This window comes from Zosterops lateralis (genome assembly GCF_965231275.1).
Source record: "Zosterops lateralis genome assembly, chromosome: 4".
Taxonomy (NCBI): Eukaryota; Metazoa; Chordata; class Aves; order Passeriformes; family Zosteropidae; genus Zosterops; species Zosterops lateralis.
The window spans coordinates 2096961-2119319 of record NC_139765.1 but is presented as its reverse complement, the minus strand read 5'-3'; the positions used below and the strand labels follow the sequence as shown (position 1 = coordinate 2119319).

The window sequence follows — 22359 nt, the reverse complement described above, 5'->3', positions numbered from 1 at the left end:
CTATAGTTACAGAACATAAAGCACAAATTACTGCAGAAGATCCATGTCCAGCCACTGGAAGGGAAATGAACTTTCATTATTTCAATGCTCTTAACAACACACTTTAACTTTTGTTCCCCCAGGCAGTTGGACCAGATGATTGCTGTAGGGCTCTTCCAACTGGAATAGTCTGTTCTATCCTAGAAAATAAACAGGAGTGTTACAGAAATGAAAGGTTAAAAGCCAACATTGCTTATTACTTGTGGTCACTCCCAAGTATTTCGAGAACCAAACACTGAAGAGTTTTCTGGTTTGCCCCAGGAAATAAGAAATTTTTCTCTATACTTAGCCAGATCTTTCAGGTCCAAGGCAAAAACACATGATAATTTTTGGGGTGTATGTATGGGAAATGACAGGGGAGTGGAGATGTGGATTTTACTGGTAGCTCCCTGTGGAATAAGAAACAAACCCTTTATATTCCTCAGTCCTCAAATTGAAGAAAACTAAGCTTTCTTAATAGCAGCATTTGTTTCTGTTAGCATAACTAATAGCAAATATACAGATATTAATTTTTCTTTCCCAGAGTCACCAGCAGCAGCCTGTTGATGTTGTCACTGAGAAGGTCACAAGTGACCTGCAGTCTGTTGTGCTCCTTCTTGCTGCATTAAAAGCATTTTGGAAAAGGGTCATTCTGGCCGGTGCTCAAATACAGGCTGTTATGGAATAAGAGATTATGGAAATTACACAGTTGGAGTCCAAGGTCCAGAACTGAATCATCTGCCAGTGGAAATGCTGGGCTGCCCTGGGGGGCAGATCCTGGCCAGGAGCAAAGCCTCAGTGCTGTCAAACCATGTTGGGCAGTCTTTGTTTCACAACACAGGCTGTGAGCGTGGTGAGCTTTGCCTGTTCACAAAGATGTGTTGCACTAAAACAGATGTGCTGCCCTAAAAGTGCTCGTAGCTCCCTTGGTGAGGGTTCTCAGACCTGCAGGAAGCAAAGGGAGTGCTCCTGCCCCCTCTCAGGGCTGCTTTCTCTGCCAGGTATCCTCAGCTGAACCTTCCAGCTCCCTGCCTCAGACCCCCAGATATCCTTGCAGAGGATCCAAAGGAGGATGGAATTAAAAAGACTAGACAGAACAGTCCTCGAGGATGAAAGGCAGAGAGAGATGTGTCCTCACCACTAGGAACAAATTCTGCCGATGGCATCTTTACACTTAGGTGGGATTTTAATCTCTGACTAATTCCTACCAAGTCTTTTCATGTCCCCACCAGTGCAGCTGCATTTGAGGAGCCTGGCAATGTCTGCCTCTGGAAGTGATGGCTGCCATCTCCCTCCAGGAGCTGCTTGCCAAAGCCTCAGGGTGAAGAGAATAAATCTCAGAACCACCTCCACCTCTTTCCTCTAACTGATTTCCTAACAGGTTTTTGTCTGCTCCAGGCCCTGAGCTTGGCATGGGCTTTGCTGAGAGAGGCATCCTGCGTGATCCAGGGCTGCAGGGAAGTGACTATCTGGGCAATTGAAACTGCTCAGTGTTTACTGAGAGTCAAATGTCCAGCCAAGTGGGGAAGGTGCTGCCTGGTTACTATTTATAACCCCTGTAACAATATGTGCAGTCGGTATTTTCTGATATCCAGAGCTGAACTTGAGAGTCTGATGTCAGGAGTTTTTGGTTTTGCCATTCTCTGCCTACAGTTACTTTTCAAGATTCTGGTATATTTTGTAGCATGAGGAAATGCAAATACTTTATTCTGTCTGTTTGTCAGGATTGAGCCAAAATGTTGAGCTGGTTATTATTTGCCAACATTCCTGTCTCCTGGTAAAAGCTTTCCTTGTACCCATGAGGAAAATGAACGATGAGGGAAGCAATAGACACAGCAGATTGTGTAACAGAGACAAACTTTCATTAAGTTGCTAGATTTCAGCAGTTGTCATTTGATGGTCTCACAGTTTGTTAGTTGCTCAAGTTTGGATTTTGCTTTGCTTTTCAAAATTATTATCCTTGCTGAGGATTGTGGAGCATGCCAGAATGCAAAGGGTTGCTATTCTTATCTTGGAAAGATGAAAGATTTATGTGAGTAAATTTATTGAGGGTTAATACTAAACTAAGTTTAGCATACTGTCAAGAACTCCAAAATGTAAGCATAGTAAGGGTATTTTGAGGAAAGGATGGGATAAAGACTTTCTTTCCCTCTCAAAATAAAATCATTTTATGCTGCTGCAGGAAGGCAGCCTGGGAGAGGTTATAGAGGAGGTTTTTAGGATGTGTGGAATAGACCTCAACCAAATGATCTAATTTATGAAATAGAACTTATAGGATTAACGTGTGGGTGTGTTTTCTTCCTGTGACAAATTGGGATTTATCACTGTGTCCATTGAACGTGTTCAGTATCTCTGCTGTTATCTAGAAGCCCCATGCCTTTAGAGTCTAATGAGTAAGTTTTACTGTAAAAATGAGGTGTAACTCCATAGTGAATCTGACCAAAAAGATAAGGAGATGGAATAGTTGGGATGTAGAGTGACAAATCACCAGTGATTTCATCTACAGGTGAGTCTTTGAGATGCTGTTCCTGGTTGGGCTTTTCTTGTTAAGGAAAAGGAAGTGGCACTTCTGGAGGTCTGAGTTTAAAGTCTGATTTTTTTTATTCTGAATGTATCTTTTATGTGGTAATTATTCAGGCTGAAGTTGCACTCGTGGGTTATAGCATGATCCCAACCCTTCCTGAACTTGTCCTGGAATGAAGCTTGGGATTTGTTTTCTTTTTAAAGTTCAACAGTCTCTAAATGGTGGTTTGTGGGTTGGAGAAATCTTTACAGCTCTTTTATTCAAATGTCTATTTACTTAGATTTCTTGGCTCCCAAAAGAGTCTTGCAAGATGTGTATAGGGAAGAAAATTGGAAAATTTTGAACTTCCTCTGCTTTCTGTAATCAGTCTCCTTCCACAGAAAATGGTTATACATCCACTAAATAATCTGTCCTCTGTTTGATCTGCTCTGTGCAGGGGATTTGTGGTGCCATACCTAACTGACTGTGTAAAAATGGTGAAATTAGGAATCTTCTAATCCTGTTTTCCAACTCCCTTGTCATCCATCCCTTCCTTTCAGGAAGTGCCTGCCTCTTTTCCACACCCATTACAGCTGAGAGTTGGAAGCAGCACAAATAAAACTTGCTTTCCCATGTTCATTTTTTACTGTCTGTAACTGGAATATTTGTTTTGTGAGAGTCTGGATTTGCCAAACCATGGAGGGGTGAGCCTGGAGTTGAAAGTCTGGGCATCCCTCTGCTGTGATTAAAAGAAATGCTGGCACAGGTGGCCAGTCTTTGGGTTTGTTTCTGAAGCCAAGTGAAGGGGGCTTTGGTAAATTCAGCCTCATCTGGATCCTGTGACTCCAGGTGATAATCTTTGACCTGTATAAGGGGGAATTACAGAATCAATTAAATTGGAAAAGACCTCTGAGATCACCAAGTTCAACCTATGACTGAACAGTGTCACCCAGACCAGGCACTCAGTGCCACATCCAGCTTTTCCTTAAACACCTCTAGGGATGGTGACTCCATCATCTCCCTGGACAGGCTGTTCCAGTGCCTGACCACCCCTTCATTGAAAAAATTCCTCCTCATGCCCAGCCTGAACCTCCCCTGACACAGCCTAAGACTTTGTGTTCTTGTCCTGTCACTTGTTCCCTGGAGAAGAGGCTCACCTGGCTGCTCCCTCCTTTCTTTCAGGTGGTTGTAGAGAGTGATGAGGTCAATCCTGAGCTTCCTCTTCTCCAGGCTGAACAATCCCAGCTCCCTCAAGTGTTCCTCAAAGGAGACTTGTGCTTCAGACCCTTCCCTGGCTAATTAGGTAATGAGTGAGAGAACTGAAGCACATTAAGTGGAGGCAAGTGCACCTAAGAGAAGGCAAACATATTACAGAGGGTGCTAGACCTTTTCATTTTTTGAGTCTCTGAACCATTTCACATTCTCAATAAAGATTTTTATCCTCTTGTCACTTGCAGATCCTGTGGTTCTGTCTATATCTTTGTTCCTGTTGATTATCTTTTCTCCTTTGTGATCATTGCAGTCTGTGTTTTGGTGCTAGGTTGTGGCAGATAGAAGCTTTCACTTATACAAATTTTTCCAAATGTGTTCATGTGAGCTTCATTACAGAATTTCTTTTATGTGTTTTTTTATTATTATTATTATTTTCAAAATATAAACACAGGCTCTATTTGTTTTCTCCCTGTGCCATGGAATGGCTTGGGGAGATCAGTGCATAAACAGAACCTGGAGACCTCAGAGGACTTGGCTCACTGGGTTAAATTGTGTTTGTAGCCTTCAGTCTTGATGTCTAGTTGGGGCAAAACAGTGTTCTCATTCTTTAATGCTCAGTAAAGCTTTTCTCAAAAAAGATGATGTTTCTTGTGGCATACACAGCATGTTGGTTTGGAAAAATGGATGGGTCCATGTCCTGTAGGGTGTCAAAAGCTGATATATCTTGCTGTGCTAAGGCAACCAATTTGTTTTATCCCCATTTGGAGTCAAAGAAATAAAGTTTAGCGAAGTGTCGTTCTGGTAATTTTAGGACTGTTTTGTTTTGTTTTGTTTTTAAATAGGCACTTTCCTATTGCAGAACTCTGGGGAAATCCAGCTTGTAAAACTGGGTGGGAACTAACTTTTGGATGCATTTCTATGTTGAAATGTAACATCAGGAACAGCTTCAAAGCACTTCAGATAAGGGAATTCAGCTGTGCTGCTCTGTTACATCCTGGTGTGAGAATGACACCTATCCAGGTGTCCTACTATTATTCCCTTATCATCCTCTGAGGGGACAGCTACCTCTTCCTTGGTATAATTTCCTATTTTTTTCTTTTTCTTACAAAGAAAAGCATTGATCTGTTTCTTGGTCTCTTTCTTTGTTAGTGTTCATTCAGTGTAGGGAGTGCTGTGATCAAAGACTTGTGTATGACAGCAGCAGCAAAGTATGTTTTTGGAGCTGTCAGAGATAAAAGGTTGTATTTTGTAGGTCAAATGCTTTCAGTAGTTGTGTTCTGGCACTGAAGAAATGGTTATTAATAAGCAACGTACACATTTTTCCTTCTGTACCTTGATGTACCAAAAATATTTTCTGCAGCTGCTTCTGTATTTGTGTGTTTCCATGTTCTTGTGTATAATTAGCATTTCTTCCCAAGTCAGTGCTGGGTTGAGGTTTTCTTGACAGGAGGATTCTGTGGACTGTTTGTGTATGTGCTGAGAACAGGTTCTTGTATTTGCAGTCAAGTTCATCTCTGGTTTCTCTTTCTCCCACTTCTGTCTCTTGGGAGGGAGGGTGGGCAGGAAAGAGGTGGAGACACAGAAGATTCTGTCCCATGTGGTGGGCAGAAATGACCAGATCAAGTTTAATTGGTGTATTAAAACAGTTTTTTGATAGTTTATTTGCTTGAGTCTTGAACGTTGTGAACGGGAACAGATCTAAATCCCATCTTGAAACATTCTGTGGACAGTGGTGACGTGCCCCTTTTCCATCTGGTGTAAAAGGGAAGCTGCAAACAATGGCAACCACGCCTTTGTCCTCCTGCTTTCCCCTTCTTGGTCTGCATAACATGGAGCTAAAATAGTTACCAGTTTTGGCTTTAGCTTTTCTTGTCAAAATTGTCCTCTTTTTGCCATCTGTTCCACAGGCTTACCCCTGCCCTAAAGCTGCACGTTTTGATACCTGTGATCACTTAGAAAGTCATGAGCATATTGTAGAAAATCCATTTTTTTTCCCCAGTTTTAGCTAAAAGTAAAAGAAATTAAATCTTGGAAATTAAAAACAGAGCTTTTTCATTTGTTGGAATAAAGATTTTTTTTTTTTTGTGTTTGGCTCCCTAAAGAAGGGAGGCTTACGGGATTGAGCCATTTGTTCATCTGCTTTTCAGTTCGTCCTTAATAACTTTTGAACAATTTCATCCAGATTCAACGAGGAATAAGAGTCTCAAAGGTAATTGCTTTCCTACAAGAAAACTGGAGGCTGGATGGAGGAGAGAGACAAAAATAGGTGTCCCCACTGTCTGTAGCATAAGCTTAACTATAATCTGTGCTTAGGCTATTGCTAGCCAAGTTCCAAGTGTGTCCTGGCTACTGCAGTGATCTTGGAGTTTCCAGAACATGAGTCTTGCTTAGGCACAAGCTGCAGAAGGGGCCATGAAAGGGAGGCAAGGGCACAGGGAAAGTAATTTTATGATCATAAACCAGTTTTCTTTCAAATTCCATACGGTGTTACCACTTCTTCTGGCTGCCTGACTTGTCAGAGCTTTGTCTGTCAAGGCTGTGAAATAATTCAAATGTAAGGAAGCATTTACATTGTGCTCAGAGAAACTCAGCTGGGCAGTTACTCTGGCAAATGTTTTAGTCACTCCTGGTTTAGGCTGGAGAGAACAAGCTGTGAATGTAGATGGGATTAACTCAATAATTTCTGATGGAAAAAAAAGAGAGATGGCTGAAAAATACATTCTCATAGTATTTTATTTTTGTTTCCCGGGCTCAAGTCGTTGCTTGAATGAACACTTTGAAGAAAATTAGGATGGAAATGTAGAGAGGGTGGTGACTCTTTATTTGCCTAAGATATATAAGCCCTGCATTTGCAACACTTGCTGCAGAACTTCAATTCGTACAACCAAAGTCGTCATGCATAGGATTTGCAAAATCTCCTCTTATCTCTTGCCTTTGGCAGAAGTAGGGCACTGGGCTTTCTTTCTTGTGTATGCATTTGATAAAATATTCATGTTCCTGCATCTCTGGCGACTGTGGGAAGGAACCACCACCTGGAATTATTCCCTGCCTGCATCTCTTATGTTTTCCATGGGTTTCTTTTGTCCTGGGCGAGTGCTGGAGAATCCTGAGGGTACTCAGGAGCCGTGAGTCAGTGACAACCTCCTGCTATTATTGTAAATAGCAACGTGAACGCTGTTCTTGCATGCGTTTTTCCACGGGCTTTGTCTCTCTCTCGCCCAACGCGGCAGCCAAGGAATTCACAGAGCATCTGAGTCAGCAATCAGCTGCCTCGAGACAAAACATGCAGGATGCTGCAGGCTCGCAGGGCAGCCAGCGAGGCACACAAGTACCCTGGAAACCTGGCAAATAATTCTTGCCTGCCCTTACTTTCCTCCTGTAATTTCCCCCTGTTCTCTGACGTGTTGCTCGTGGGTTCCAAGGGGTGTTTACATCAAGGAATGCAGAGTTCTAGGGAGTGACCTAATGTGGTGACTGAAGGCTCTGTGTTTCACCTGCGGGCATAACTGATTTCCCAGGCTGTGTGAAATGGGGTTTTTGGCAGAGCTGCCGGGCTGAGGTGCCCCTTGGAATGTGCTGGCTCAGATGGCCTGCTTTCTTCTTCAGGTTTGGTAAACTTCAGACACACAGCAGCGAGTTCCTAGAGTGAAAGGAGGTTGGGTTTTAATTTTGGGGTCTTTGAGCAGTGCAAAACCAGTGCTGCTTCACTTTCTTGGTGAAAAACTGTGGGAGAGGCAAGAGCAGGAAATGATCCCTGTGCTGTCCTTACACCTGGGTGTGAATGTGGACTAACAGACCTAAATTGTGACCCCACTTCATTTAGGTCATGTAACTTCCATCGCTTTTTCTGAAGAAGTCTCAGTCATCCAAAGCACTGGTGTGAAATGAGTGTTTGGGTGGTGGAGAGGGGGGAAGATAAGAGTATTCAGCTTGGAATGTTGTGCTGATTAGTGAGGCCTATGACTTTAGACTGTAGGTATTTTATTGTGTTTGTATGACAGAGATATTGAAATTACTCCTTCAGCGTTAGAGATGTTTTGTTGGAGTGCATTATAATATTCTTCTTGAGAACAAAAGAGGAGACACAGGCCTTCAGTACCTAAAGAGAGGTGGAGAGAGACTTTTTACGAGGACATGAATGATAGGACAAGGGGGAATTGCTTCAAACTGTTATAGGGCAGGTTTAGATTGGATATTGGGAAGAAGTTCTTTACTGTGAGGGTGATGACTCCCTGCACTGTTTGCCCAGAGGAGCTGTGGGTGCCCCATCCCTGTGAGTGCTCAAGATTAGATGGAGATTTGAGCAACCTGGGACAGTGGGAGGTGTCCCTGCCCATGGCAGGGGCATTGGAACTATGTGACCTTTAAGGTCCCTTCCAAACCAAACCGTTTTAGGGTTCTATGACTTAGGCCTGTGTAGTAGGGCAGTGGTTTCCCTGAGGTGCAAGCCTGGAGCACGTTTCAGCTTCACAACAGTGGAGTTATTATGGAAAATAAGGAAAGCAGTTCAGTTTGCTTAGTGAGCAGTACTGATATGGACATGGGCATCACTATCAGACAGAAAGGAAAACAACTTCAATGGGTACTGAGTCCTCTAAGGTGTTGTCCTAATAAAGTTAGACTTGCATTCCACACTATAACCCATTGTTGTACTTTGACTTCTGTAAGAACTTTTATTTTTAAATAAATCTACTAGTCTGTGGCTGTAAATGTAAAGGTTTCCAGGTCTCCTTTGCTGTTTCTAAACATAAACAGTGAATACCACGTTAGGCTGAGAAGCAGGAGTGCCCAAATAAACTACTGCAGAGCTGTCATATGGGAGGGGAAAGAGACATGAGCCGTAATGTTTGACTTGGCTTCCTGTCTGCTGGAAGCAGGAAAAGAGCTGGTGAGAATCTAAAAAGTTTTATCCGAGTCCACATTTTTCCCTTTTCACCTTAATACCCTTTGCAAAAAAAAAAAAAAAACAAAGGGCAAAAAGCACCTCAGAAGTGTTTTCCCTTCCATAGTTTGTGCATCTGTTCCCATGCTGCTTTTGTATCTGAGGGCAAACAGAGCTGTTCTTTCTCAGCAAGCAGGGTAATCTAGTGTGTGTACTTAGTATTATGTATAACAGAAAGAAAAAAGGTTTATTATGTATAAAAGAGAAAGAGAAGATATCTGTTCTTCAAACAAAAATCTCTTATCATGATCCAACAATTAATTAATTCTGTAGGTTTCCAGCCTGCTTCTGACAGATCCCAGAAAGGAGCAGCAGAGCTCACGGTAGCAGAAGTGCCCCAGCAAATTGAAGTGGACCCCAGCTACCACTTAAAATTTTACATGAATCTGCATGTCAAAAGAAGTTGGAAACCACAGAATAGAGGAATTAGTATGGGATTTCACTCTTACGCTGCTCATTTACCGACAGAAATATGTGTATAGGCTTTAGGTAAGGGAAATGTTTATACTGCTTGATGCAGCACAGCCAGGCTTCCTTTTTTTCACTCTTGACATATTTTCCTAAGAAATGGATTGCTATTAGCAGGTTTAACGTATTTTTAATATCACCATCACTGTGCAAAAACCAGTCCTGGCAAGGACTCTATATCAGCTTGTGCTATGCCATCCTCTCTCATCTTTATCATGACCAAAGACACGTCTCTTTTTTAGAATGAAGGCAGCAAAGCTTATTTTACTGATGGAGTACCAACTGTTGAAGTGGCAGTAGTGTTTTAAAGACCAGCCCATAACCATTGCTGTGGTGTTACACAGTAACTGGGACATAGTAAGTCTGTCTGTTCTGCTTTGCAACCTCTGCCCTCTTCCAGACATCGTGTAACATCTGCCTGTTTACTTGTAACTTCCAAGGCACTGGCTCAGGGTATAAATTATTTTGTTATTTAAGAGAGGGGTGCTGCTGTCTGCAGTGAGGCTCAGTGAACTCTGCTTCAGTCAGCTTGGGTAGGAATCCTCAGGATATCAATCAGCTGAGGACTGACTGGGAATCTGGGCTCTCAGTTCAGCAGGCTTAGACAAAATTTTGGAACAAAAAAGAGCGAGCAAGTTCAGTTACACTTTCTTCTTTTTGTTTTCTAGGTTAATAATGCTGGTAAGCCAGAGGTGAAAGTGGCTCAGTGGAACAACCCCTGGAAATCTGGCAGACTGGAAGAGCACAGCTGCCCCCCTGGGCAGCTGCCACGTGTGAGGCATGGAGGAGAGTAAAAACGAGAAGGTGAACCAGGCTCACGTTCTCTTCGACAGATTCGTCCAGGCTTCCACCTGCAAGGGGACTCTGAAGGCTTTCCAGGAGCTCTGTGACTACCTGGAGCTAAAGCCCAAGGACTATCGTTCCTTCTATCACAAACTCAAGTCCAAGCTCAACTACTGGAAAGCCAAAGCCTTATGGGCCAAGTTGGATAAGAGAGGGAGCCACAAGGACTACAAGAAGGGGAAAGCATGCGCCAACACGAAGGTAAGAGCTTCAGTCACCATGGTGCAGGCAGCTGTTACCCAAATCCCTCTGGAATACACAATATAAAAAGGTATGGATGTAGAAAGATGTTGCCTGGTGTCACTGTGAGCCCAGGGAAGTTTCAGTTGCAATTTTACCTTTTGATCAGCAATCAGAAATTCTTTTTGTCACCACCAGATGTGACTGCCCACCTGAATGTTCGTATTTTATTCAGGAGAAGCAGCCAGTGAGTTCTCACATTTTAAGTTTTTATGGCATCAGTCCTATAGATACATGGCTTGGAAAATCTTAATTGGTAAACCTTTAATCTTGGTTGACTCCTTTTTGCATTTTGATGGTAACAGGAATGTCTGCTGTCGGAGTCTAGGATACGAAATATGCATGTTTGGAAATTTCCAGTTTTGATTTGAAAATTCTCATCACTCTGGCAAGAAAACTGAACTCTTCTGCCAGTTTGGCAAAACAGACTGTTTCCCGTTATTTAGAAAGTGAGCATTTATACTCTAGGTTCAAAGGAAAAATATGCAGTGGAAATTCATACCAATTCTTTTTAAAAGATTGGTATGTGTGGTATTTACTGCAGCATTCCTGCTTTTGCACACACACAGAGAACGTTTTATTTTTTTTTAACCTGAATCATTGTGAGCTGGCAGTTATCTGCTGCATCCCTTGGACAGTGCATTTTGAAAATGTTTCTTCATATCATTTATCAAAATGTGAATAGAGTGGGTCAGTTTTGTGAATAATCAAGCACTCTTCTTTTTTCCAAAAAAGGCAAATATTGCAGAATAGGATAAAATTAGAACAGAATTCTGTCCTCTTTCATTGAGGACAATAGATGCTGCTTTTTGTCTTGAATAGTCACCTTTTGAGAAAAGGAAATACTTTAATTGGAGGAATTAATGATTAATTCCCCCATATAGAATTGAGGGACAAATATATCTTGTTTAGAAATTGTAATTTCAGATCTGTGGACTTAGATTTTTCCCCAACTGGATATTAGAAAGTTATATTAGTTTCTTAATTGTTTATCTTGTTTCATGGGTGAAGCTCCCTGGGAAGTTGGCAGTGAGAGGAATGAAAGAAATGAGGACCCTTCAGATGGTGCTCTGGAAGAATAACTAGAGACACAGAGGAGTACTGAGGCTCAAAAATCATCAGAAAAGGGTGTGCTCTGAATAAATAAATGTAACCAAGTGTCTTTAAAACATCTCTTCAAGTACAGTTATAAAGTGGATAAAAGGAGTAAATGATCCTGGGAGTGATGTTTGACTGAAGAGGTTTTGTATCATCCAAAAGCTTGACCTGTTTCATGCACCAAAGCCAAGTTAAAGACAGTGGGAATGGAATTGGAATTGGGCAAGGACTGCCGTGGACATATTTTTTTAACTAAATTTCACTATGTATTCTTCTTATCTTCTCATATATGTTTCTATTAATTTCTTGTTTCCTATCCAAATAGTATCTGCCATTAAAATGTTTAAATGTAGTTCCTAAGAGATAATCATAACTGTTCAAAGCAGAGGCCTTTTAAGAACTGAGTCATGTCTGATTTGATGTTTCCTAACTCACTTGGCTTTGTATTCCTAATGTTAAATGTAATTTGCAAACTGCTGATTAAAAGGTACAGAAATTTAAGTGGGCATGTGGAGATGATAGAATTTAAAATAATGATTGGGGTTTTTATCCATGTCAGAACAGAAGTCAGTAATTTCTTTAGGAAGCCTGGCTTCTGTACCCTTGAACATAAACCAGTTCTGGAATTTTCATACTTTGTAGGATAGCTCTTAATTGCCCATTTAAAAATTGTTCAGGGATGAGGTGCTGTGCCTGGAGCTGGGCAGTTTGTGCACATGGCCACCGTCCAGGCTAACCAGAATTCAGATAATCAGAGTTCATGAAAGCATCTTGGACTGTGATGGGTTGTTCAAATGTAAATAGTTACAAATGGTGCTCTCTCTCCATTGGTTATAGAGAGAATACAGCATTTCAGTTTGCATTTGATGTTCCATTACCATGGCATTGTTACTGGAAACTTAATCTAATCTGTCTGAAAGATCTTGAGCAAGAAGTGTTTTTGAGGGGTGAGACAGCCTCAGTGCAGGGAGTTGCAGCAATTGCTTGGAGTCACTGAGGGGAAAGGGAATGAGGAATTACAGTAGCTGCCTTTATTTGGCTGTACTTGGCATGTCATGGAGTTACTGCTGACTGAGAGTATCAGAAGGTGGGTTTTTATGAGACATCTGAAACTGGAAGAAGCATTAGAGGTGGAAAATAATCTTTCCTATTTTTAGTTCTGCTTGGAATTTATGTTTTATAACAACATTATTTAATCTTTTTGTGATGGTATTAAAAAAGGCAACTTTGGCCGTAAATAACTTACCTGAGTATTTTACATTCAGAACATCTAGAATCCTAAACATAACCTTAATGCTTTTAACCACATCCCTACTATGAGGGCAGGGAGGCAGGATAGAGAGGAAAAAAACCTCCTAAGTTCCTGTGACAAAATTGCAGGCAACTAGTTTATAATTTCATGAAACCCGAGTTTGAATAGTCTGATTTTAGTACAATTCCTTTGCTGTCGTGTACTCCCATCATAAATATTTTATATGTGGAAATTTGTCAAAGAATGGAAGTCACCCAATTCAGTGTGTTCCTGTTGCTTATTGAAATCCAGGCTCTTTGAACATTGTAGTTGTCAGCCAAGTAAAATTATTACCGGGATAAATATGATATGCTGAGCTAATTTTCTGAAAAGTTTAAAAAAAGAAAAACAAGGTGGTGTTTGGGAGTTACACTTACCTACAAAGAAAGTAACATTAAATTGGAAGAATATAGTAGCTCCTAATTGAGGCTCCCTTATATCAAATTACAAGATGGACACCTGCTCATTATAGAATTTTATTTAGGTATTTATTAACTCAGAGGTTGTTTATGCCTTTTGTCCCAAATGCTTTCAGATTCCTGAAGCCACTAAAGAGTCAGTGGTGTTATTATTCCCTTCCCTTTCCTCTAGACTGAGATCTCTGCCCTCAGATTTATGTGACTTCTTATCTCACTCAGTAGTCTCGGTAGTGGAATTTGCATGTCAATAGTTATGTCATCACTGCTGTAACTTGTACAGGTTTTGCATCATGCAGGTTTTACATTGGCAGTTTCCTGGTGCTTGCAGAGTTTATCCCCCAATGAATAAGTGGTGAGAATGTGTCAGATGGGGGATGACCACTGAACACAAAGATTTGCCTCTTAGGATTGGTTGTTTATCAGAGCACTGGCTCATGGTTAAATTTTGGCGCACCTAAGAATTTCTCAGAAAGCTTTCTTGTGGATCTGGAAGAGAATCTCATGGCGGCAGCGGCCAGGTCTGTAACGAGGTCTTTATTCCATGTCTCTGGTTTACTCGGTAGAAATCAAAGTACAATAATGATATGATGAAATGGACTGTGTACTGTTTTTATGTGACTGCACATACCAACACTTTCTCTGTGGACCTCTGTGGGTAAGAAGTGTCTCCTGTTTATCTTAGTTTTTTTAATCTGAAAGTATTTTGCTGCATCATTCTGTTTCAGAAGGCACTTCAACACTAGACACGCATGTATTTTACATTCTCGAGTTGTTTATTAGCAACTGATGGTGTTTGTGAGTAGAGTGGAAAAAGATAAGAGAAGGTGAAAGACCTTTCATATGACAAAGGTTAGGTTGGAGAGATTCGTCTGGTCACACAAAGTTTGTGTTTATGTCATGTTTGCTTCCTGAAGTCTCTTTTGCTGCAGTAATAGAAGCACCAAAGCACTCACAAAAGCATAAGTTAGAGTGCTCTGACTTGGCTACTCTGCATTATTCTGTTATTTTAAATGATGGTGTTTATAAAAACATTAGTCTCTTGTGTAGCTGTTGCAATGCTACTGAGGATAATATTAAGAAAGGCCAGCTCAGAGTTTGGAAAACGAGAGGAAAACTTGTCATCAGTTTTGGTTTTGGTTTTTTGGGGGCTGTTTTGGTTTTTTTGTTTTGGATTTTTTTTTTGGAAGAAAAAAATGGAATGTGGGAGGGAGAAGCCTTCAGAAATATTGCTATTCTCCAGGTAGTTGTCCAGCTTGGAGACTATGACTTGGATGCTCTTCTTGGAGCAATAGTTGCAAGCACACAGTTTTACTTGCCTGCTCCCTGAGTGCTCTGAAATATACTTCATTTTCAAGTCACAATTACTGCTTTAACCTTATCCATGGCAGAACTTGGCAGGTAGAAATAGAAAGACTGATATGAAATTTCAGCTTCCATTTCAGACAAAGATCACTTATTCCTGAGAGCCATGGGATGCTCGGAAGCTGCTCCAGAAATACCCGTTTCCTCCAAGGACTATCCACTTATTTGTGCTGGTTGTTTTTACAGTGTCTGATCATTGGGGCTGGACCCTGTGGCCTTCGTACAGCCATCGACCTGTCGTTCCTGGGGGCCAAGGTGGTGGTGATCGAGAAGAGAGACGCCTTCTCCCGCAACAACGTGCTGCACCTCTGGCCCTTCACCATCCACGACCTCAGGGGCCTGGGCGCCAAAAAGTTCTACGGAAAATTCTGCGCAGGGTCCATAGATCATATCAGTAAGTTCTTCCTTCCTGGGGGGAAGAAGGTGAGGAGGGTGTGGGGTGATGAAAATTCAGCCTGCACCAGTTCCTGCTCTCAAGTTGTTACGGTACAATTCAGCGTTGGCTTTGCATGGTGCATTCTGGGCTGGTCATGAGATTAAAACATGCAGTGTTTATCTGTCATCTCTTAGACATTCCTAAGGCACAGCTTCTTCCTACGCTGAAAAGTACAATTAAAACTCAAACTTTTTTTTTTTTAATGGATAATTTTTCTATTTTTTGCTGATCCATTCCTGCAGCTGCCGCATTATTCCGTTTCCCTTGAGCAACTTGTAAAGAAAAATTAGTGCATGCTTTTGAACCTTCTTTTGGATTTCAGTCTGGAGAAAGGAGGAGCGATTTCTGCTTTGTTAATTTTCAGAGGAGTGGTGAAGATACGTTTTGATTAAATAGATGTTTATGTGTTAAAATTGAGAATAATCCTGATTATTTTAAAATTCTGTTAAATCAGTCCTCTTTGAAAACTGAATGCTTTGGTGGACCTAGGAGTTATTTTTTCTTTTTTCTTCCCCAAAAATGACTGTACATGGCACAGCCAGGTGTTGCCCACCAGTCTGTATTCTCTTTTTAATTTTTTTTTTTTTTTTTTTTTTTTTTTTTTTTTTTTTTTTAATTTTTTTTTTTTTTATTTGGCAACAAGTCATAAAAATAGAAGATCTTCATAACTTCAGTCTGGCAGATTGCTTTTTCTTTCTAATTTCTTTTAATTTTTATTCTTTCAGTCTTCATGCATTTTGTCTTTTTTGGTGTATCAGCACAGCTAAAATTTAGTGTTTAGGTGAAGGATTTTTTTCATTTTGGTATCTGAAATACAAGAGTAAGGTGTTTTTCTTCAAATTAATTGAGCTTGCACAGTGCAATTTTCATTCTCACCACCAAAGTTACCTGAAGAGGAAAGAGGTGGTGAGGAGGTTCCTATGCCCTCACTAAGCCAGAGGTGTTGGGATGGGGTGCAGGTCAGTATTACAGCCAGGCTGATCCAGTGGCTCTTTGCCATCCGTGACAAGTCCTGCCTGTGCTTTATTCCCTCCCTCTTCTGCATTTCATGTCCTCATTGTTTCCCTTGTTGCTGATTAGGGGACTGAAACATCCAAAAATTACTTTTTATGCTTTGAAAAGGGTTAGGGTTTCAGTTGTGTATAATTTTCTTATCATGCTGTGATATCACACACCAGTGGTGCCTGGATGAGGTGCTGGGAGCACCATGGGCAAGAAGAAAGTAGCAAAACTGTCCTTTAAGTCAGTAAAGTCATACAGACACTCATGGGCACTTGTGCTCTTTCCTTTTTCTTCTGTTTCTTTATCATCTGCCTCTTTTTGCAGGTATCCGTCAGCTCCAGCTGATCCTTTTGAAGGTTGCCTTGATCTTGGGAATAGAGATCCATGTCAATGTGGAATTTCGGGGACTCGTTTACCCTCCAGAGGACCAGGAGAATGAAAGCAAGTAGCACTGAAATGGGCAGTAGAGAAGGGGGAAAGCTGTTGTAGGATACACAGGCTGCTCCTACTCCTTAATTCTGCTTGTGACATTAAGTCCTTTCCTCGTGCTCCATTAATAACTATTCTTATTAATCCATTTTTGCTTGGATTTTTAGTAGGATTTGTTTCTTCTGGTGACAAATCCAAATTAGTTACTGTATGAAACAAAGTCACCAGAAGGACTACACAGAAATAGACCAAGACATGGTAAATTGTAATTGCTTCTAAAATACTTAAGCCTATTACATAACACTCAGATAACATTTTGAAACAACTTCTTTCTTTGCATTCACTGAGGATATTTATATTGGTGAATGAGCCTTGTTATGCTTTTGGTACCACTGTGAAACCTGTTCTCTGATCACCACAGGAGATGTAGATTACTTGTTTTTTGGCCTTTTATTAATGGTATAGATAGTAGAGAAGTTTGTAGTGGCACTTAAAGGAATTAGTGGAGTTTTAGCAGAGCTGTGTCAGCCTCTAATTCACATGGAATTGCTGCACAACTCAGGAATAGCCCTGTCATCAATGTAGCTGTCCTGCAGGGTTTCTTGACTGATCACATGTTGAAGGATTTATTGATAGTAAGAACTGGTTTTATCTATTTTATTTCTATTATTATTGCCATTTATATTGTCATTAACTTGGAGTTTATCTACAGGAATAGGTTGGCGTGCGTTGGTCCACCCCAAAACCCATCCAGTGTCTGAGTATGAGTTTGAAGTAATCATTGGAGGGGATGGCAGGAGAAACACCTTAGAAGGTAATGATGTGTCCATAATTCACCTCCAAAACTTATTCTTAAATTTGATAGAACAAAAGTGGCCTTTAACATGCCAATCAACATCTGCAAAGACATTTGACAAGTGGGTGGTCTTTGTTTTCTTCCTCTAAACTAACAGATACATAAGGGTTTTTGATCTGGATAGTTTTCCCTACATTTTTTCTTTAGTTGAGTAGTGTTGTCATTCCTGCCTTTGGGTGTAGAGACTGATGTGTTGAATATTATTCTGTGTAGCAGAGAATCCCAAATTATTTTTTTATGGAAATTGCAGCTTTGGGAACAGAGATGAGAGAGGGGGTGGTGAGGAGCTTTTTCCCTAAACAACACTTAACTTTCCTGATGAAGCAATTGTTCTTTCCTCTGTGGAGGAGTTTGTACCTCATCACTTCCCTTCTCTCTCTTTACTTTGTGAGTGCACCTGTCTGTGGCACACTGAGCCTTCTCTTGAAGGTGTGTCTTGTTCTCAGCATTGAAACTTTATCCTTCCTGTAGGGTTTCGGCGGAAAGAATTCCGCGGTAAACTCGCCATCGCCATCACGGCCAACTTCATCAACCGCAACACCACGGCTGAGGCCAAAGTCGAGGAGATCAGTGGAGTGGCCTTCATCTTCAACCAGAAGTTCTTCCAGGATCTCCGAGACGCCACAGGTTTGCCAGTTTGTCACATTATTTCCAGTTTGTCTTTATTATTGCGACTTCGCAGCTCAGGTTTGTGTGTTTAATCAAGAAACAAGCGTCTTGTGCAAGGCAGTCAGTCCTTGCTGCCTCTGGAATCTGAGTTCTCCGTTTTGTACTCCGCATCTGAATGTAAACCTTAGAGCGATGATAAATGGATTTTTTTTTAAAAAGATAGCTTTATGCAGGTGAAATGTGCTGTCTGTAGTTTTGTTGACAATTCAGGTTTTAAAGTCACCCAGAACATGGGAGAAAGTTGCTTGGCATTCTCTCTGACTTTTTCTAACCATACAGTGTCCATTTACTTTCTTCTGATAGAACTTTTGTTGCACATAATTCCTAATTTATTCACTACTATGTCTTTTGTTCTGTCACAAGGCATTGACTTGGAGAACATTGTCTACTACAAAGATGATACGCACTACTTTGTCATGACTGCCAAAAAGCAGAGCTTGCTGGATAAAGGAGTGATACGCCATGTGGGTATTAACTTTTTGTGTATTCTCTGTAAGCTAAAATTGTGGTGAAAATTTACTTTTGGTAAGGTGAAAGTAGGAAAATGTGCTTTTCCTCCATCACATAATGTTATTATTTTAGAATATGGCTGTAATTGTGTTCTAAAGGGCAGTTAATGCCTTTCTGAAGTATTTTAAACCATCAGACAAGTATTACAAAACCTGTCCTCTTCAAATTTGTCTCCCTTTGTAGATTTGGAAATTTTGTTCATGCTGAGATAAAATATGCAGAAAGAACATTTGGTAGCTTAGTTGAGCTTCCTTCATTTTATGGGAATGAAAAGTGCTCAAAAGTTTCTTAGCCCTTTCACAGTCAGAAACACAAGCAGGGCCAATCACTGTTTGCAATAAAAGATTTATAGATTTTCTCCTGGAAGCATTAACACAGACAGGAATGAAAGAAACCAGCAGCCAAATCTGTACGAGTGGATTTGTCAGAATTTTAACGCCAACTACCATATACACCAATCTCAAAAATAACCTCGTGGGTTTGACCACAGCACTTTAACTCGGCTGCTTTTGGCAGGACCACGCCGACACTGAGGTCTTGCTCTCCCGGGAGAACGTGGACCAGGAGGCTCTGCTGAACTACGCCAGGGAAGCAGCAGATTTCTCCACTAACCAGCAGCTGCCCTCTCTGGACTTTGCCATCAACCACTACGGGCAGCCCGACGTGGCGATGTTCGACTTCACGTGCATGTACGCCTCGGAGAACGCGGCGCTGGTGCGCGAGCAGAACGGCCACCAGCTGCTCGTGGCGCTGGTCGGGGACAGCCTGCTCGAGGTGTGTGCTCATCTGCTGGGCTGTCGGCTCTGAGGGACCCCCCCCAGCCCTGAAATGTGTGCTGCCTGACACAGAGAGACTGCAGGGAAAGCTGCTGGTTGGGGTAGAGTAAAGTGGGAGGTTTGAAGGAAAGGTGGGAGTGTCGGGAAAATAGAATTTTTAGCATGGTGATGGTGTCGCTGAAGAAAATGTGTGCAGAGCTTTTTCTGAAGTTCTGTCTGTTCCATCTGCTTCTGTTTGGGATGAGTTGACTCTCTACAGAACCTACTGTAGGTCTGCTAATAATTAGCATTTTGTAGTTGGTTGAAAAGTAGTGTCTTGAAGAGAAGCCATTAAGGCACTCCAGGCTGTGAATTATTGTTGGAAGTAGAGAGACATTGGCTTTGGGGAGAGCTCATGAGCTGTTCACCATACATCTGGTTTCCTCTAACCCAGTGGGAGTGCAGCTTGAAGCTAATTACTGAGTTATAATTTCCCAGCAGATTACTGCCTGAATATGTACTTGATATTTCTTTAAAATTTTCCCTAAGTGATTCTTTTGCTTTCTCTGCCTTTTTTTTTTTTTTTTTTTTTATGGTAACCTTTAATATCAGCCATTTTGGCCAATGGGAACTGGAATAGCCAGGGGATTTTTGGCTGCTATGGACTCTGCTTGGATGGTACGAAGTTGGTCACTCGGAGCTAGTCCTTTGGAAGTTCTTGCAGAGAGGTAATGGAGAAAGTGAATACATTTACAGTTCTAATCCTCCAACATCTCATCTTTTGTTCCAGTTTCTTTTAGTACAAATATATAGACAGAATGGGAGATGCAGACTCTCTCTGTTTTTAGAGAATGCTTGAGGGTATAATTCAATTGAAAAAAACATTTTCAAAGGAGTCGATAAACTGAAGTATATGGAGGAGTAAGAAATGTTGCTGTTCCTAGTCCTAGTTTTAAAAGATTAGATGAGGAATCTGTTTTTTTAGATGCTTATTGACATTGCATGGACAAAGTGAGCCTGACTAACTGTCACCAGCCTTTCAATGGCAAACCAGATGAAAATGAGGTGCCTTTAAAGTACCGGATACAAAAGTTCTTGGCATTTCCTATTATCTTGTGAATACTTTTTATTATTTCCTTTTAAGGAAGATGTGAGCTTCTGTTTTTCATGTTGTCCTTGGTCACCTTGTTTCATGTAAGCCAAACAGCATCTTGTCTCTTTTGAAGCATTGAGATTTTGATGTTTTAATCAGCTTTGCCTGAGTGTTGTTTTGGTGACTCAAGGTGCTCTCTTGGAGATCAGAACTCAGGTAATTAGAAGATGGAGTAAGGAAAAGCAACAGTTTGTAGGTCTTATTTGAAATTTCAACTGCAGCTTTTGACCATCAGGAACCATAGTATAATTTGTAAGATTGCATAATGCCACAATTCATACTTAAAATGCCATTTGTTTGAATTTAAAAAAACAGTGAGGAAAATAATGTTGAGGTTGAAGCCAGACTTCATCACCTTTCCATTAGCCACTTCAGACAGCAGTAAGATCTTCCCTGAGCTTTGTCTTCCACACACTGAACAAACTCAGTTCTCTTGGCCTCTCCTCCCAGGGGAAATGCTCCAGTCCCCTTGGTGGCCTCTCTTCCTGAGCCCCTGCTGTGTCTCAGTGTCTTTATTGCACTGAGCAGCCCCTTCAGTTTCACTAAGTGTATTGTTCTCTTCCCTCCTTTGGAATTCTGAAGTTGTATGAAAGTGCAGATTTTAATATGCTTATGCTGACTCTTAGCTATGCAGTGTCTGAAGTGGTTAGATTTCTGATTTGAATGTTTATCTCTCCAGAGTTTATTTAGCCCTAGTAGTAGTAGTGATACATCTCTTAAAAAAACCCAACAAAACAGAACAAAACCTCAAACCAGCCAAAACAAACCAAAAACCCCAAACCACCACAAAGCCTAAACAAAACAAACGAACCAAAGCAAAACCCCAAACATCTTTTTTTTTTGTGTTATTTTCCCAAGGGAAAGCATTTACAGGCTGCTGCCTCAGACCACCCCAGAGAACGTGAGTAAAAACTTCAGCCATTACAGCATCGATCCTGCCACCCGATATCCCAATATCAACGTCAACTTCCTACGGCCACAGCAGGTAAATCACACATGGTGCTTCTGAGGGCTTGTAATCTGCAGTGTCTGTCCTCAGGTGAAGGTGTGGAATATTTTGGGAACAGGGAGTGATGTGTGTATAACCTGGAGGCAGTGAAAGGCAGCTGCATCAGTCAAGAGTAGACTTTTGTACTTGAACAAATTCCTTTTTAGGAATGTTTGATAATTTTAACTGTGGTATAATGATACAGGAAACCTATAAATTTGTGTTTTCCACGTGTGCATGTGCATTTTCTTTGAAATAATCCAGTCTAGCAGTCTGTCATTGCAATTTGGTATCCACTGAGCAGCAGCAGTCAGCTGCACTGTTCAGCACTGATGAGCTGAGCCTTGCTGTTGTGGGGTTCTTGGGGTCAGATTTTTGCTACGTACATGTACTTATCTTCCTTTTTATACCTTGGCATGTCTCCTTATTGTCTTCTGGTTATTTCTGGGCTGTGTGGAGTGTTGATCATCCTAAATGTTTTTGTGTGTCGTTTCAGGTACGCCACTTGTATAATACAGGAGACTTGAAAGACATTCACCTGGAGATTGAGAACTTTGTGAACTCCAGGACACCAAAGCTGACTCGAAATGGTAGGCCTGCCTGCTGTCCTATTGCTTTTGGTATTCTGGAGCTGGATCAGTGCAGGAACAAGAGAGCAGCAGGGCTGGAGGGTATTATTTAACCAGCCTCTGAGTTTAGAAAATGTATTCAGCAATTGTTTTGTCAACAGTCTGAGCTTACAATTTCCCATTGACATGGGAAGTTGTTTTTGTTTGCCTAATTTCCTTTGCCTTATAATGGTGTTAATTTTCTAAGCATATTTATTTGTATAGTCAGTGCTTTCCACTTGCTTCAAGTGCAGAAGCCTGGACTGAGTTCACTCTAACAGTAGACTCAGAACTCTTGCAAATGTAACACAAGGTATTGCTTGTGCAGTCTTGCATGTTCCTGCTTTCCCTTTCTTCATCTCATCTCTCAACTAAATGAAACCTCTACTTTGCTTGCATTATTCTGAGAGCTAGATGCCTTGTGATAAGCATATCAGATCTATCTACTCCTCTCTCCCCTGAGGGCTCTGTCAGACTTTTCCTTTTTGCATGCCTTGTCTTGGATGCCCAGAGTGTGTTTTGGGATTCCCAGAGTGGCTCTTTGCTGCTAAGCCTCC

The 22359-nt window shown here is 41.2% G+C and overlaps 1 protein-coding gene across 11 annotated transcripts in view; it reads left to right on the top strand.

Moving 5' to 3' along the window:
• The first annotated feature begins 9817 nt into the window (after positions 1-9817).
• Positions 9818-22359, top strand: part of MICAL3 (microtubule associated monooxygenase, calponin and LIM domain containing 3) — a 101210-nt gene continuing 88668 nt past the window's right edge. For all 11 annotated transcript variants that reach the window (XM_083858644.1, XM_083858653.1, XM_083858652.1 and 8 more), the window contains exons 1-10: positions 9818-10187; positions 14583-14790; positions 16159-16275; positions 16976-17077; positions 17591-17746; positions 18152-18252; positions 18815-19072; positions 19666-19781; positions 21065-21191; positions 21691-21784. In XM_083858644.1, the coding sequence (XP_083714770.1) occupies positions 9924-10187; positions 14583-14790; positions 16159-16275; positions 16976-17077; positions 17591-17746; positions 18152-18252; positions 18815-19072; positions 19666-19781; positions 21065-21191; positions 21691-21784 (1543 nt within the window). In that variant the 5' untranslated portion in view covers positions 9818-9923. The remainder of the gene's footprint in view (positions 10188-14582; positions 14791-16158; positions 16276-16975; positions 17078-17590; positions 17747-18151; positions 18253-18814; positions 19073-19665; positions 19782-21064; positions 21192-21690; positions 21785-22359) is intronic.